The 17,734-nt window shown below is 49.8% G+C and overlaps 1 protein-coding gene across 7 annotated transcripts in view; it reads right to left on the bottom strand.

Moving 5' to 3' along the window:
- The window catches only part of DAPK2 (death associated protein kinase 2), a 111,881-nt gene extending 98,977 nt beyond the window's left edge, over window positions 1-12,904 (bottom strand). The window contains exons 1-2 of one of the 7 annotated variants that reach the window (XM_036304191.1): window positions 8,404-8,529; window positions 7,226-7,323 (exon numbers count right to left, since the gene is read on the bottom strand). In XM_036304191.1, the coding sequence (XP_036160084.1) occupies window positions 7,226-7,323; window positions 8,404-8,424 (119 nt within the window). In that variant the 5' untranslated portion in view covers window positions 8,425-8,529. The other 6 variants (XM_036304201.1, XM_036304195.1, XM_036304188.1 and 3 more) reach the window with 6 other exon arrangements.
- Between the last annotated feature and the right edge of the window lie 4,830 nt (window positions 12,905-17,734).

The following is a 17,734-nucleotide window of genomic DNA, read 5'->3' on the forward strand; positions in this document are numbered from 1 at the left end:
AGTTGGATTCCTGGTCAGGGCACTTGCCCAGGTTGTGGGCTTGATCCCCAGTAGGGGGTGTGCAGGAGGCAGCCAATCAATAATTCTCTCTCATCATTGATGTTTCTATCTCCCTCTCCTTTCCTTTCTGAAATCAATAAAAAAAAAAAAAATTTTTTTAGTGAATGTATGTCTAGGAAATGGAGGTAATTTTTGTGTTTTGTTTCCCACTATGTGTGTGGGGAATCCTGGACATTCATGGACTCCAAGACCTTTGGAAGCTGGGGGGCTTGGCCGTTTCCTGCCTCAGATCTAACTCAAGGCAGGTTCCAGACAGCTCTGCACTTACCTGATGGGTACCTGTGGGAGCTGAGCACTTATTAGTATAAAAGGCCTGGGCTGGACACTATGGCGGCAGGGAGGGGGAATGGATGGATAAAAGATGAAGTATGCAGGGAAAAGCCTTCAGTCCAGAGGGGCAGATGACCAGGTGGACCCTTTGTGTAACATGAGATGTGATGACATTAGCACTTAATAGAGATGTGGGTCCAGGATAAGAGGTAATTAAATCCACGGAAGGGGCAGGGGTAGGGTGGGGTGGGTCATGAGAGGCTTTGCCAGGAGACAGCCTTTGATCTGGACCTGGGAGGAAGCCTTTAATTTTCCCAAGAGTGAGGGAACAGCAAGAACAGAGGGAAGTGGCGAGTTTTGGAGGATCTCTGGCCTCCATCTCAGTGCTGCAATGATTCTCAAAATAGGAGAACTATTGTGAAGCTGGCTTCAAAGAGCTGACAGCCCAATACAAGCAAATGTGGGACAGGATAGGCCTAATCTCATTCCTGGGCAATCCCAGGGCCGCGGGCGCTGCTCCTTGGCCTCCTGGACCTGCCCCGGTAGCTTAGCACTTGGGGGAATGTTAACTCTGAGATATGTGTACCTCAAGTAGACACAAAAGAGGAAGGGATGTGTGGACATGAGAAACAGCTGTTGAAAGATTAGAAGGTAAAACAGAAATAAAAATAGCTGCTGTATTAAGGCTACTAATCTTTTATTGGCTTAAACTTCTTAGATTTTTTTATTTTTTAAATATATTTTTATTGATTTTTTAAAAATATATTTCTTTATTGGTTTCAGAGAGGAAGGGAGAAGGAAAGAGAGAGAGAAATATCAATGATGAGAAAGAATCATTGATCAGCTGCCTCCTGCACGCCCCGCACTGGGGATTGAGCCCGAAACCCAGGCATGTGCCCTTGGCCGGAATCGAACCTGGGACCCTTCAGTCCGCAGGCTAATGCTCTATCCACTGAGCCAAGTCGGCTAGTGCTTAGATTTTTTATTAAAAAAAAACACAACAACTTGCATCCAAAATAAGTCTCACAGATCTATATACAGGACTGTAAAAAGATATTCAATGCTTTTCATTAAGTGAAAAAGCAAGTTGTAGACTTATGGTTGTGTGGTCCCCTCTGGGTCCACTTACGCACTTGCTTTACTTAGAAAAGTTCTAACAGGCAACAGAAGAACATTATTTTCAGAATTTTCCTGTGGGTGTGAGATGTGGAGGGAGAGCAGAGGGAATTCTACTTTAACTCATCCTAACTTTATGACATTTCCCATGCATCACCTCTGTAATAAAAAAAATTTTCATTTAAACAGAAATAGTAAAGTCCCTTTGCTTCAGACACGCTTTTCCCTGGAAAACCCTTGTCCCAAGGACCCAGACAGGTAAACCACTATTATTGTTGTGTTCCATAGTGCTTTGTGGCTAGACTGGGCTCTAGCACCCAGTCCGAGTAAATCTGAGCTCTACACATTTCCTGAAGGTTTTTATCTCTCTCACAAAGAGGTTGCCCAGGCTAAGCTGAGTGTGTGCTGAATGATCTTAATGACAGAGGACCCCATTAGAGACTCTGGTCTGGCCGACAGCCCTGTCAGGATGGCCACCCCTGGCAATTCCTCAGCTCCCAGGAAGGAATGAGGCTTGAGAGCAGCGGACCCCTCCCTGTCCCAAAGCTCCTGTCCCTACACAAGGAGATTCTGCAGGGTAAGTACCTACCAGGGCGCCTTGCACATGGGAGCCTCCTGGAAGTAGCAGGGCTTATGGCTGCTGTCTTCATCAGGGAGGGAAGAGGGGATGAGAGGGTGTGGGGGTGATAGTGAGGTAGGCTCCCTGAGAGAGGTGGGGACTGTGGATAAAAGCTGAATGTGCATATGGATAGTTTTTTCTGTTTGTTTAAACCAGCACAATGTAGTTAAAAAGCTTCTTTAAATTCCGCCTCCTATAGTGCTTGCTTTGTGGCCTTAGACAAATCACCTCCCCTCTCTGGGCCTCACTTTCCTTGTCTATAAAATGGAAATTTGGACTAAATTCTTGTCGAGATCCAGTTCAACAGTAACATTTAATAAAATAATCTGATCGTCTAAGTAAAAGAAACCACTAGAGGAAGAAGAAACCACTCATTATTGCATGCTGTTTTTATTGAATTACCTTGTGCCCTTGTGCATACAGTATTCAACACTGGTCCTAACTACCAGCGCCCTTCCTCTAGGTCTAGGAAATATCACTCCTTCCAAAATGTTCACCTCCTGACTCTAACCCTTCACCTTCAAGGTCAAACAGAAATGACCACCCTACCATATATTCTCCCCCACTCCCCAGAAGCATTCAAAATAAAGGAAAAAACGAGTTTGCTCTCTGTGGGTCCTGATGGTGTGCCCAGAGCCCTAGACTAGGAGTCAGACCTCCAGTCCCCACATGGTCTATCACTGGCTCACCATGTGACCTTACACAAGCCACTTCCTCTCTCCGATCCTAACCTTGTCTTTACAGTGATGGATTGAGTGGCTTTTTCTTTATGAACCCTACTCTAATATACCCCTGCTCTGCCCTAGGTGGCTACCAGGTCTGATAGAGGCCAGAATCTGCAAGCCAGCATTTCTCCAACCGCTCCAGCATCCCCAGCAGGCTGCTGCCAAAATGTGAGCGCAGCCACGTGTCTGCACTCAGCACAGGGAGCCAGAAATCAGGTGAGATATGCAGGGTCAGGAGTGGTCCCAGCCGAGCTCAGGACTCTCCAGCCAGGGCACGCTGTCCCCATCCAAAGCTGGATGCTGCAGCGTTTCTCACAGATGTTCTTACTTGTAGAACAAGGACAAACAAGGCCTCCAATGAATCAAAAACATGTGCTTCATGGACCAGACAAGGCCAGGAAGTGAAGTAAAGATGCTTTGCTTGTTAACACATGGTTTAAGCTAAGGTATAACATACCTACAGGAAAATGTACATGTACATGAACATGAACGGCTTGATCTATTTTCATGACATGAACACAGCAGTGAAACAGGCACCCAGATCAAGAAACAGAACAATCCCTATGCCCCACAAGTCCCCCTTGTGCCCCAGTCACTAGTCCCCCAAATAACCACCATCTGACTTCTAGCATATCTGATTCACTTTGCCTGTTTCAAACTTTACACAAATGGAATTATACAGTATGGACTCTTTGAGTCTGGCTTCCTTTACTCAACATTATGTGAGTTTCATCCATCAGCACAGGTAAAAATGAAAAGTGACTGTCATTCATTCTCATTTTTGCATAGGAAGGACTTAATGAGGAGCTAAAATAAACAAGAAGAAAGCCCAGAGTGTAGGCAGAGTACTCACTGATAGCCCAGGAAGCAGGTGTACATACAGCTCTCTCCAAAATAAGAATGACGGCCCCCTCCACGTGCTGTTTTCCTGCAGAGCCCACCCCTTTCTCCTAGCGGCTCCATAGGTGGGAGGCAGGACCTTGATGCCTCAAATTTACTTCAAAGGCCAGAAGCTCTTATTCACTGAACACTTACCCTGTGCTCGGCTCTGTGAGGAACACCATAGACTCAGCATCTCGTTTAATCCCCACAACTGTGAGGTTGGTGCTGTTATTATTCCCATCACACAGGTAAGAAAACTGAGGCCCAGAGAGGTTGGGTAAGTTGTCCTAAGGTTGCAATCTGTGTGACCCCTACGGCCAAGCCTGTCCACCATCCTGTGTTGACAGGGAGCTTGCTGGCTGCATCAGGCCCCACCTATGTCTCCAACCTCATCTAAGCACCGCTTGCCCCCAGCTCACGTTCTGAGGCCACACTGGCCTCCTGTCAGTAGCTCAGGCCCCAGGTCCTTTCCCATCTCTGAGCCTATGTCCATGCTGTTGCCTCTACCTGCTTATTAACCCCTCAGTTCTCAAGTTAACAGGCTCTTCCTCAGAGCAGCCTTTCCTGACCCTCAGTCTAAACCTGCATCCCCTAGTCCAGTGGTCAGCAAACTCATTAGTCAACAGAGCCAAATATCAACAGTACAACGATTGAAATTTCTTTTGAGAGCCAAATTTTTTAAACTTAAACTATATAGGTAGGTACATTGTTATGAACTTAATTAGGGTACTCCTAAGGCTTAGGAAGAGCCACACTCAAGGGGCCAAAGAGCCGCATGTGGCTCGCGAGCCGCAGTTTGCCAACCACTGCCCTAGTCTCTCTTAGGGCACCTGCTCTCTCCTTCATAGCCCTTCACACATGCTAAAATGATGTATCTGTGTCCTTATTCACCTGTTTAGTGCTTTTGTCCACCAATGGAACATAAGCTGCAAGAGGACAGGAATATTCCTGTTTGTGTACCCCTACCTTGGGCAGTGCCTGGTACACAGCAGGTCCTTAATAATATGTTAAGGGAAGAAAAGAAGGGGAGGAGAGAAAGGTAGGCCTGTCCCTTCAGAAGCTGAGCAGTCATCTGGAGGCAGTTCTATTTCCAGCCTGTTCATGGCCTCAGGCAAGACCTTTCCCTCTCTGAGCTTCAGTCTCCTCCACTGTCAGATGAAGGGCCTGTTAGAGGACTTCTAATGGCCTTCCAGCTCATCTTGCCTGTAGACCACAAATCCTAGCATGTCAAGCCATTCCAAAGGCCTCTACTGCCTCTTACCCACTCCATGTCTGGTTAGCACTTTAGAAAAGTAGGTGGGGTCCATTAAGGCTCCCCAGGCTGCAAGATACACGGGGCCTTCACACCCTGTTAGAGGGAAGGATCAGAAAACGTGAGATCTCTCTCATTCTAATAGCTCCAATATAGTGCGTGGGGGAAAGACAGGACTAGGGAGGAATAACAGATGGATTCCCTAGGAAGCTGCTTCTATTTCCTTCTTCACAGTCTCCCTCCTCAGTTCCCAGCTCTGGTGCCAGTCCCATCCAACTCCACCCTTGTTATGTGTGTGGCCCCCACCACACACACACACACACACACACACACACACACACACACACACACGCTGGAGCTCCAGGAAGGTAGAGACTAACTGTGTCCTCCTTGTCTTTGTACCCACAGCACTTAGCACAGACCCCTACACACAGGATGTGGCCAAGGTTGGGCCACTGGATCAAATGCCACTGGCAGGGTCTGCTGCTAAGGAAGCCACTTGACCCTTGGTGTCACCCAGGTCATGAGAAACCGGAGGGCAGAGAGCCTGGTCTCTCTTTCAGAGGCAGCCTCCTACTGCCACCCTCAGCTTCTGGCCCTCTGTCCTCCCCCCACCCTTTCACCGGGCCCTGGATTGCCTATGTCAGCTGGGCTCTGAAATAAGGCAGATGGGTCATCCCCCTCTGGGGACTCTGCATCACTTGCTCCCATGCACCCAGCCATCCAGTCACCCAGGACAAGCACCGCCTGAACTTGAAGCACCTGCACCTTCCATTCTTCTCAGAGTCTGGCTCTGTTTTGTCTTTTGGAATTAAAGTAAGTAAAGAATTAGTCCTGACCCACGAACTCTATAAAGAGGAAGGGCCTCCTGCTTTGCCTCCTAGATAGAGTGGAGGCCCTAAACCCACAGGTTTTTACTTTGCTGGGAGTGTGAAAGGCTGAGGTTGGCTATACTGGTGAGAACGTGGGAGTGTGCAAGTGCCATGCTCATAGGATAGAGCACAACAGGTGTGCAGTTACAAACAGAGCTGGCCAGACCTGGTTATGTCACTTGCTGGCTGAACAACTTTGGGCAACTTGCTTAAGTGCTTGAGACCACAATTTCCTCATCTGAAAAACGAAAGTAAAACAATTTCCATTTCTTCCGGCCAGCATGGCTCAGTGGTTGAGCATTGACCTATAAACCAGGAGGTCACAGTTCAATTCCCAGTCAGGACACATGCCCGGGTTGTGGGCTCAATCCCCAGTGGGAGAAATGCAGGAGGCAGCCAATCAATGATGCTCTCTCATCATTGATGTTTCTATCTCTCTCTCCCTCTCCCTTCCTCTCTGAAATCAATAAAAATCTATTTTTAAACATATATATATTTTAATATCCCATCTCAAGCACTGTTGTGAGAATGAAACTTCAGGACTACTGTTCTATAATCACTAAAACACCATCTAAATAATAGCATCTGTTAGAAATGGAGCAGGAAGAGATCTTCAGAAAAATCTTCATTTCTCTCCAAATAGGAACTACTTTCAGGTCTCAGAGGTTAGCTCTGGTTGTGTTCCGTGTTTAGCAAACCTGAAAAGGCACCCAGTAACTCAGATCCCATGAACCTTCATGGCTATGTTCCTGTGGCTTGTTACTCAATGCAAATCCACTTTCAGGAGGATTACTTCACCTCCCAATCAGGCTCTGAGCTTATGAAACAAAATCCTGGGAGCCGTGGAGAATGTCAAGTGGGACTCAGAGAAGAAAACCACAGGTCAGGTCTCAGTCCAAAGTCTGGGGAGGGCTTCGTGAGAACAGTAACAGATAAACCAAGAATCATTTGGATTCACCATAACTCAGCCAGGATATACTGAAAACACAGAGCTCAACAATTCTAGCCCCTTCTACCCGTGTCTTTATTTTCAGAGAGATGACTATTTGCAGAGCCTCCCATAAAGATGAATAAACCTCCAGATTACTGACAGCTGTCAGAGGGGAGGGGGATTGGGAGGACTGAATAAAAACGGTGATGGAGTGAAGCAAAAACCAAACAAACAACAACAAAAAACCTCATAGACATTGGGTGGTGAATACACACTAAAATATACAGATGATGTTTTATAAAATTGTACACCTGAAAGTTATTACTTTTATTAATCAATATCACCCCCAATAAATTCAATAAAAATTAAATAAATAAACTTCAGGATTGTTTTTAAAGCTTCCCATGAGTTCTGTGACAAGATCCACTGACAAGTGCACCAAGAGAAGTATATCCTTGTCTCCCTCTGGCATCCCCTCCGCCTCTGCCGGCCTCTTACCTCCCCAGCTCCTCTCCGATGTCGTAACAGTCCTCCACCTTCTGCTGCTTGAAGGCCTCCATGTTTGGGCTCCTCATTGAGGCCTGGAGCATACAGCCCTGAAAGTGAGATTAGGACAGATGTGTCAATTGGCACAAGCCTAAGAGTCTGAGCCTGAAACTAATCAGCCGCAAGGGGGCTGATAATTTCACAATCATCCACAGCCCTCTTTCCTCAAGAACTGCCCTGCTCTAGCCTTTCCTCACTTGTGACTGACGCGGCATGGTTCCGATTTGATTTAGAGTAACTCATATTTGCTTGGGAGATAGAAAAAGAGTCCCCACTTACTCAGATCTGCTCTGAACAAGTGCAGAGAAATAGAACCAGGCCAACTTCAGCGATTTGTTCTCAGGAAATTCAGGTCTACTGGGGAAAGAGGCAGACATGAGGCAGGAGAAAGAGCACTTGTTTTTGAATCAGAAGATCTGGGTTCAAGTCCCAGTTTTGACTGGATAAGTCATTGAAACTGTGGGAGACTTAGCTTCCCTGTCTATAAGAGGGGCTGATACTGTAAAAACCAACAGCACATCATGAAATTATCTTGTAAACCAGGGGTCCTCAAACTTTTTAAACAGGGGGCCAGTTCACTGTCCCTCAGACCGTTGGAGGGCCGGACTATGGTTTAAAAAAAAAAACTATGAACAAATTCCTATGCACACTGCACATATCTTATTTTGAAGTAAAAAACCAAAACGGGAACAAATACAATATTTGTATTTGCATGTGGCCCGCGGGCCGTAGTTTGAGGACCCCTGTAAACTGTCAAATGCAGTCAAAACATAAGGAATTTTCATGACCTCAGCTCTCTCCGGGCTGCGCCACCTGAAAGCGAGTCTGAACTGATTGTAAACTCACTCATCACCCCAAGAGAAAGATGGGCAGGAGTGCCGTGACAAATTACAACAGGCATCAGGAGCCGGGAGGCTGAGGTTCTAGTTCCAGTTTTGCCCTCAGCTAGCTCTGTGACCTCATCTCTTGTCTGAGGAGCTTCAGTTTCCTCATCTGTCGAATGGAGCTCGCTCTGCTGCCTAGGGCACCGCACTGAGAGCCAGGCAGCTCTGTGCCATGAGAGTGCTCGCCCCTCCACCAGGAGAGACCATCTGCACCTTGCCCTGGGATCCCTGCCCCAAGGAGCTCACCCGTTCCTGGGAACGCCACATGTCACCCTCAAGGGCAGGGCCCAGGACGTAGTGTGCAAGTCACAAAGATAATACCGGCTGCCTGTGGATGTGTCTTTCAAGAGTCATTATCACGGGTCTCTCAGAGCTCATTTAGGCTAAGCGTTGGCAGCTTTTCTTCTGCCTGCCAATCAGATACCAACCCCGCCCGGGCCCCACGAACCCCAAAAGACTGTTTTCACCAGGCTGGGTGGAGGCCCCATTACGTAAAGGCATGTCTCATCAATGTGAAGTGGCTGGAGCTGTTCTAACTCTCAGGCGATGTGTACATTTCACCCTCTTCTCTCCATGTCTAGTCCCCTGCAAACTAGAGCTCTGTTACCAGGATGCACACAGATCCCTGAAGACCTCCAGACCAACCTGGCCTGGCACCCAGGCCTTTCTCTCAGGTCACCTGCCGACCTCCTGCCTGTGGGCGCTCATGGTCCACCACACATTCTCCTTCCTGCTATGTCTTCACTCTGTGCTCAGCCAGGGCCCAGCGAGGATGGGATACTGGAAAGAGCAGGCTCCAGGAACCCATTCTAGGCTAGTCTGGTTGTATGTCAGCCATGTGACTCACAGCATGTGACTCACAGGGGTGATAACATTGATATCGCCTACTTCACACATCTGTGTAAGGACCCATTGTGATAGGGGCATAAACTGCTGGGCAAAAAGAAAGAGGATGATTGTTACTGTTATTGTTAGACTTGTTTCTGCTTCCCACAGCCATTAAGACAACCAATTCCGTTCCTCTCTCAAGAAAGGTCTAGGGATCCTCTGGCAAATTTGGCTCAACCATAATCAGGAGTTCAACCCATCCTGGCAAGTCTCCTGAACAAGCCCAGAGGGTGGCAACCCACACCATCTTCTTTGTGCTGAAAACATCCTTCCAAATAAACCATTTGGGTCAGGTCCTCCAGGGGCAGGGGTGGGGGTGGGGAGCAGGGAGGTGAGGCCACTAATTTCACACAGCTAGGTGGAAGCTGAAAAGTCCAAAAACATTCTATTGGCAGATACCCTGAGAGTGGCCCCAGGAACAGCTAAGATCTGCCGTTGGCACGAGGCCAGGGACATTTGTTATCAGGAGCTGAGCTGGATTCGAAGCAACCCCAGCTCCCCAGCAAAAGGTTAAGCCCCATCCTTGGGCCCCACATCCTGGATGGCTGGGGTGAGGGCAGGGGGGCCCCAAGGGCAAACAAGGCCCACCAGTTTGGCCCCCAACTCACCTTCCCAACCTTAGTCCCCTTCCCACCACGTAGCCTATATTACAGCCAAAATAGACCTTTCCCATTCTCCCAACACAATGGAATTATTAAACAACGATGAGAATAAACTACGGCTATCTGCAACTACATGGGTGAAACTCACAAACAAAATGTTGAATGAAAGAAGCCAGACACAAAAGACTTCATACTGTGCGATTCCACTTGGGCAAAACTACTCTATGGTGCTGGAAGTCAGCACAGTGGCTGTCCCTGGGTGAGCGATTGTGCCTGGAAGGAAACACAGGGAGGTTCTGGGTGCTGGCAATGCTGCTCCCTGATCTGGGTGGTGGTTCCATGGGCTTATACGATATATACTTATTTTGTACACAGTTTTACATTGTTAAAAAGTGAATCTAACATCTACCTTCTGGGGCAGATGAGATAACATATGTAAAATCTTCTTAGTGTTTTGATGGTCCCTCCTGCCTATTGTCTTAGAGCCCCAGGAGGGCAGAGGTGGAGACAGTCTCACTTCTGTCCCCTTGTAGTAGCTGGTATACAGAAGTCACCCCATAAAGGATGATACCTCATCAGGCAAAAACAGCTGATAACAGCCAAAAGCCCTTCCCTCACATCTGTCCCCAAGATGAATTTGCATTTTACTTTGGAAACATGAAACTTATGGGGAGAAACTCTGAGGTGGAACTATAGTCACAAATTAGGACCCAGAGGCACAGGCCCTTTTCTGGGCCTGCAAAGATAAACCACAGGGCAGAGGGGAGGGGCACAGCGGCAACTTTTGGTTAGAGGCACAGGCCATCAGCTGCAGACATTTCAACGACGAGGCCCCTCTTAATGCCCACATTTCTCTTAATGGAATCTCCAGGATTCACGTTCCTGCTCCCAACCCTCACACTAGGCAATACTTCTGAAGGTTAATACAGATTTCCTAGAACCTCACAGAAAGGGGCCTCAAAGATCGTCTGGGGGATTTTTAGACTCTGTTTCCGGAGCCAGCAGTGTGAGGAAGGGGAGCCAGAGCAGTTCCACTTCATCCATATTAGAAGTTTGGGCTCTGTGAAAGAATTCATGGGGGGGAGGGGGCGCGGGGGGTCTGAAAACCACTGCTGTCTAGTCTAACCCACTTGTTTTACAAAAGGAGGAAATTGAGGTCCAGAAAGGGGAAGGGACGTGCTAAAAGCCACCCAGCTAGCCCGCTGCAGCTGCTCCTCCGGGGCTGCTGTGGACAGCACCTCTGATGGTGGCACCAGGGCTGGGGACGTCAGTGGCCTCCGAAGGACAACCTAGGAGGAGGCGTCCAGGGCTGGAGGATCACCCCGTAGGAGACTCTCTCAACCCTGCCAAGCCCTCATCCCCACTGGCCCCAGCTACTCAGCTAAACTCTCAGAGACCCTCACCCCACCTCACCCAGCGCAAGTCACAGAAATGGGACCATTGCAAGAGGCCATGAGTGATTATCCCTTTACACCTCCCACCCTACTCCTGCCATTAGGGATCATCACATTCAGGCTCTGAGGAGGCTGGGGGGTGGGGGGGGGGTGGGGGAGACTCTGGCATTACAGAGCCCCTCCAGGCATTCAAGGCTTTGACCCATCCCTGAGGAGGAAGTGGGGCTCAGAGAAGATGAGCCACCTGCCTAAGCTGACGTGAGAAAACTCCATCTTTCTGATGAAGGTCCAGCTCCACTGGGCAGCCTGCTGGTTCACCCCCACATCCAACAACTAGGGGGGCCTTAGGAAAATGCTCATGGTCAGTTCAGGTTTCATTCCTACCAATTAGAAACTTGCCCCAGACCAGCATACACCACCCACATCCACATCCCCTGTGCCTCCTCCCCACATCTCTCCTAAAACTGCTGACTTATCAGTGGGGCCATTTTAGGTGCTAAAAACACATCCTGGGAGATGGATGGTTGAGGAAGAGCAGGACTCTGAACGTATTTATGAAGGGGCCAGGCAGCAGCACCCCCTCAATCTCCAGGATTCTTCCAGGAACACCTTACCCAGAGGCAGTTGGGAAATGAGTGTCAGAAGCCAAAGCAGCAGCCCCCAACTACCACCACTGGATCCAGAGCACAAGGTGTCAAAGGTTGTGCTCAGTCTACCTATCCACAGGGACCTTCCCACCTGCCTCTTGCACCCAACTCTGGCCTCCTCTCCCAGTGTGCACTCCTGATCTACCTCGCCTGTGTGGCCTCCATGCTCACCTCTCCTCATTTTCTCCTTCCTAAAGGGAAAAGCTAATCACGGCCACATGCCAGGAGACATCCACAACGCCTGGCCCAGAGTTGGGGTCAGCTGCTGACAGCACCCTGCCATGCCTTTCTACCCGAGCCTGCACCGGCCTGCTGGCTGCCCCGTGCCCACCTGGCTCTGCCCCAGGCCGGGGTCCTGATGTCAGGACTCACAGCTTCATCCTGCCACGCAGGAGGCTGCCTGTGCACTGCGCAGCCTCCTGCATCACCTGCGGGAGCGAGGGGAGAAGGAGTCCTGCGAGGAGGCGGATGCTGAGAAAACCTGACTCCTCTTCTCCCGGAAATCTGGGGTACTCTATCTATCCCGTTAAAGGGCTCTGACTTCATGGAAGGAAGTCTGTCTCCCATCTCCTGCCTGGGTGCCAGGCCTCTGCCCTCCGCCCCCGTCCCCGGGGTCAAACTACCAGGCTTCAGCGTGTGCCCTGGGGGTGCAGCGGGCAGGTCCAGCGAGGCCACGGCGCCCAAGGCCACGGCCGGCCAGACCCGCGGGCGGCGTCAGGAACCCGGGCTGCGGGCTTGGAGAACACGAGAGTGCGTGCCCCGGGCAATTTGCTTCCCCGCCAGCCCCAGCCCCGGGCACCGCTGTGCTCGGGCGTGCGCCCCGTCCTGCCCGTCGAGCCCGCGCGGGCGCTACTCACGGCGGAAGGCTGCACGGCGGCGGGCGCGGTGGGCAGGGGGCGCGGCGGGGTGCGTGGCGCTCGGCTCCGCTCTGCTCCTCGCGCTCCCGGCGCCCTCGGGCCGCCCGCCCCGCCGCGGAGGAGCCGAGGGGCGGAGCGGCCAGCCCCGTCCCAGGCGCCGGCTGGAGGCGCGCCCGGTGACCCAGGCCGGGGATCGGGGCGCCCCCTGCTGGGAGCCCCGCGGGACAGCCCAGGGGTGAGGGCGCAGGGCCCGGCGGTCACCTCCAAAGCTCCGGCGAGACCTTCCAGGCGTCCTCACCCGCTCTGCAGCTCACGTGCTGCGCGGCCCGGACAAGTCAGCTAACCTCTGCGCGCCTTGCCTGGAAATTGTTTTAAATGGGCTGATACGTGTGACACAGCCTGGCACAATCGCTCAGAAATGGTATTTCCTTGCCCGCCTCCCTCCCCCGTCGTCCCAAAGAAAACACACCGTGAGAGAGGAAGTCCCACCAGGGAATAGGCCGCTTCCTCCCTGACACCAGCGTGCGCCCTGACACTGCCCAGATGCTCTGGGAACCTCACGCCCACGTTTCACTGCGGGGCGGGGGCTGTGGTGGGAGGGACACTCCGTCCTCACCACCATCCCCAGCTTGTGGGCGCCCGGCCTGGCTTCCCTCTGCGCCCCCAGCCCTGGAATGGTTGGTTAGTAGCGACCGCATCAGCATCGCCCCTTCCCTAATGAAGGACTTGGAGAGGGTTCTTCGTCTCTTCCTTACCTCGAAATCCCAGGAGGACAAAAGGAATGAGGGGGAGGGGAAGGGAGGTGAAACAGAACTTCCGCCAAGTTCCGTGGTCTCCCTTCAAGACAAGAGGCTGTTTAGCTAAAGGAAATGGAGGTCCCTTCTCAGAGCTCCCATCCCTAGGTCACCACGGGGCTTCTCAAGGCAGTTGCAGAGCCCTGCCTGCTATTGTGGTCAAAGCCCAGCTCTGCCACCCGCCTGCATAGTCTTAAGCATAGCACCCGAGCTTTCCCTTCATCAGTAAAGCAGGGAAACACCCCTTCTTACAGCAGCTAACAGGGCTGTTGTGAGGCTGAAATGAGGCAGGGTGTGTAAGATGCACGTAGAGGACCTCTACCGGAGTACAGCCTCCCCTCCGCCCTTTAGCCTTTCCCACACTCGGGTGTTGACAAGTACAGATGGGCCCGCCTTCCAGCTGACCCATACATACCTCAGAGTCTGGGACAGCCTGGGGAGAGACTCCAGAGCCTCCTTGTTTATAACTTTACAACATCCCAGGACAGCGCGGGCTCTGGGCTCTGAGCTTCCTCTCCCAAGAGCACCATGCTACCTGGAGTAATTATCCAAGACGGGGGTTGGCTGCTTCTGAAGTCAGTGAGCATAAGACATCCACGGAGCCTTCATTGCTCATTTCCAGTGCAACAAACCACACCAGCCTTCGTAGCTGAAACTACAGTCTTCCTAGACTCACCAATTCTGAGGGTCGGGAATCCAGACAACATACAGCACTCTGCTCCACAGAGTCTGGGCTTCAACTGAGAAGATTTGAATGGTTGGAGGATGGAATATTCAGGAGGCTTCTTCATGCACATGGCTAGTGCCTGAGTCATGGTGACTCCGAGGCTGGGCACAGCTGACACTGTGTAGCATCTACATGTAGCCTCTCCATCCATTCCCCTCTGAGACTCAGGCTTAATACCTAATTTGCAGCAACAGTGTCCCCTTGCATGAGGCAAACAGATATTTTTTGGATTTTATACTTGGCAACTGAGAGAACATTGCAACTGGAAAGGCCATTGTCAATCATCCCATCCAGCCTCATCATTTTTCAAATGTGGAAACAGGCTCAGAGGAGAGGAGCAATTTGCCCAAGGTCTCACGGCTGGTGAGAGGCAGAGCTAGGACTAGAACCAGGCCTCCTCGAGATTCTCAGTTTGGTGCTCTTTCCACTGACCCTGCCAAATGCAATTGCCTAGAGAGGTGCCATGTGGAAATGCATTTTATGCCTAAGGTCAAGTGGCTCTATCAGACCCACACCTGAGAGCAGCAGCAGGACACTGAGTACTGAACATGGAACCAAGGCAGCCGTGGGCAGAAAACAGGAAGCAATAAGGACACGTACTCCAGAATGAAGCCAGGAGAAGGTCCAAATATTAAGAGCTAAGAATTGTCCTGGCCAGTGTGGCTCAGTTGGTTGGCGCATCATCCCATGTACTGTGTAGGGTCACAGGTTTGATTCCTGATCAGGCAGGCACATATCCAGGTTGCAGGTTTGATTCCCCGTTGTGGTACATACAGGAGGCAACCAATTGATGTTCTCCCTCACATTGATGTTTCTTTCTCTCTCCCTCCCTCCCCTTCCTTTCTCTCTAAAATCAATAAAATTGCCCGGCCCAGTGTATCTCAGTGGTTGAGCATCAACTTATGAATCAGGATGTCACTGTTCGATTCCCAGTCAGAGCATATGCCCGGGTTGTGGGCTCGATCCCCAGTGTGGGGTGTGCAGGAGGCAGCCGATCAATGATTCTTTCTCCTCATTGATGTTTCTCTCTCTCTCTCCTTCTCCCTTCTTCTCTGAAATCAGTAAAAATATAAATAAGTGATAAAATAAAATTGTATGTCTGGGTGAGGACTTTAAAAAAAGAGAGAGCTGGAGAGGAACCAAGATGGTGGCATAGGTAAACACCTGAACTTGCTGCCTGCCACAACCACATCAGAACTACAACTAAAAGACAAAATGGATATCATCCAGAACCATGGGAAGGCTGGCTGAGCGGAAGTTCGACAACTAGAGGGAAAGAGAAAAGCACATCTAGACTGGTAGGAGGTGCAGAGGTGTGGAAGAGCAGAGGTACAGAGGCGTGCACAGAAACAGGCTGACAACTGGGTATGCTGTGGTCTTTTTCAATCAGGAGGGAGATACAAACTCCCGACTGCTCTGAACTCCAGTTATGGGTGAGACTCTGGGGACCCAGACCCATACGAGGAGAAACTGGACCGTATGGCATTGGGCTGGAACATGAGGGCGGCTTTTTCTCAGAGGTGCTCGTAGCGTTCATTGTTCCTGAACAGGGCCGCAGGACACAGAGACCCAGGGACCTATCTGGGGCAGGGCCAATGGGCAGCCATTGCAGTTTCCACCACCCCATGATTCCCTGAGACCCCACCCCACCCAATTTACAACCCCACACAAGCTGTGCGCACCTGCTTTTGCAAATAAATGGCCTGGCCTTTTGCAATCTAAAACCTAACACTGCAGCTGGGTCAAAGAACTGCAGAGCTTCCAGAAGAAGGCCTAAGGTTCATAAGCAACCTGCATTGCTTCACAGCTGTGCCTCATCTGGGCACCTCCAAACCCCAAACAAAGAGGAGGAATCTGCAGATCTCTCTGAAGCTCCTGCTGGGTGGCCTCAGGCAGTGGCTGACTTTGCACCTCCTTGGAGATCCAAGAGCCAGTGTACCCAGTGGTCAGAGTGAGACCACACAAGATTACAACTCTTCAGATCCATAAGAGACACACTCAGGGGGCAGACTTAGTGAGCACCAAAGCCCCACTAAAGCAAGTCCTGCCCCATAAGAGTGTCTCCAGCACAGTAGTTCTCCCATTGTAGACACAGCTGGTCCTCATAGCCAATTGGCCTGGAGGTCAACTCCTCACAGTGATACCAACAGCAATCAAGGCTTAACTATAACAAGACTGTGCACACAGCCCACAAAGGGGTGCACCAAGAGCATCCACCTCAGGTGACTGGGGAGGCTGAGCCACTGGGCCCTATAGGACACCTCGCACACAAAGCCACTCTATCAACACAGGGAAACAGCCAAAATACAGAGACAAAGAAACATGTCACAAATCAAAGAAATGGAGGAAAGCAAACTACTGGATATAGAGCTCAAAACCATGGTTATAAGGTTACTCAAGAACCTTCTAGAAACCTCTGAGAAATTTAGTGAGACCCGCAAGGATATGAGGAAGGACCAATTAGAAATTAAGCATACACTGACTGAAATAAGAATAATATACAGAGATCCAACAGCAGACTAGAGGATCCCAAGAATCAAGTCAAAGATCTGAAATACAAAGAAGCAAAAAACACCCAACCGGAAAAACAAAAAGAAAAAAGAATCCAAAAATATGAAGGTAGTGTAAGGAGCCTCTGGGAAAACTTAAAGCGTACCAACATCCAAATTATAAGGGTGCCAGAAGAAGAGAGAGAGCAAGATATTGAAAACCTATTTGAAGAAATAATGACAGAAAACTTCCCCTACCTGGTGAAAGAAATAGACTTACAAGTCCAGAAAGCGCAGAAACCCCAAGCAAAAGGAATCCAAAGAGGACCACACCAAGACACATCATCATTAAAATGCCAAGGGCAAAAGACAAAGAGAGAATCTTAAAAGCAGCAAGACAAAAAAACAGTTAGTTACCTACAAGGGAGTACCCATACGACTGTCAGCTAATTTCTCAACAGAAACTATGCAGGCCAGAACGGAGAGGCAAGAAATAGTCAAAGTGATGAATAGTAAGAACCTACAACCAAGATTATTTTATCCAGCAAAGCTATCATTTAGAATTTAAGGTCAGATAAAGATCTTCACAGACAAGACAAAGCTAAAGGAGTTCATCCCCACCAAACCAGTATTATATGAAATGCTGAAGGGTATTTTTTAAGAAGAGGAAGAAGAAGAAAAAGGTAAAGATAAAAATTATGAACAACAAAGTGACAACAAATACATATCTATCAACAAGTGAATCTAAAAATCAAATGAATAAAAAAATATGATGTACAGAATAAACTGGTGAATATAATAGAATCAGGGGCATAGAAAGGGAGTAGACTGACAATTCTCATGGGGAGGCGGGTGTGGTAGGTGCAGAAAGAAACTGGACAAAAATCGTACACCTATGGATGAGGACAATGGGGGGGCGGGGGAAGGGCATGGGGTGGGGTGGGAATCTGGTAGAGGGGAGCTATGGGGAGAAAAAAGAGGAACAACTGTAATAATCTGAACAATAAAGACTTATTTTTAAAAAAAAGAGAGAGAGCTAAGAATTACGCAACCTGTTCCAGTTCCTGTGTGGTTCTTTCAGCTGACCAAATGGAGTCCAAATGCTACACCCTGGCCCTAGCCCTCATATCCCCACTGTGCATGCACATCTTCTGCCCTCGTGTGCATGCATTTCCAGCT

The sequence above is a fragment of the Myotis myotis genome, unplaced genomic scaffold, assembly GCF_014108235.1.
Source record: "Myotis myotis isolate mMyoMyo1 unplaced genomic scaffold, mMyoMyo1.p scaffold_m19_p_1, whole genome shotgun sequence".
Taxonomy (NCBI): domain Eukaryota; kingdom Metazoa; phylum Chordata; class Mammalia; order Chiroptera; family Vespertilionidae; genus Myotis; species Myotis myotis.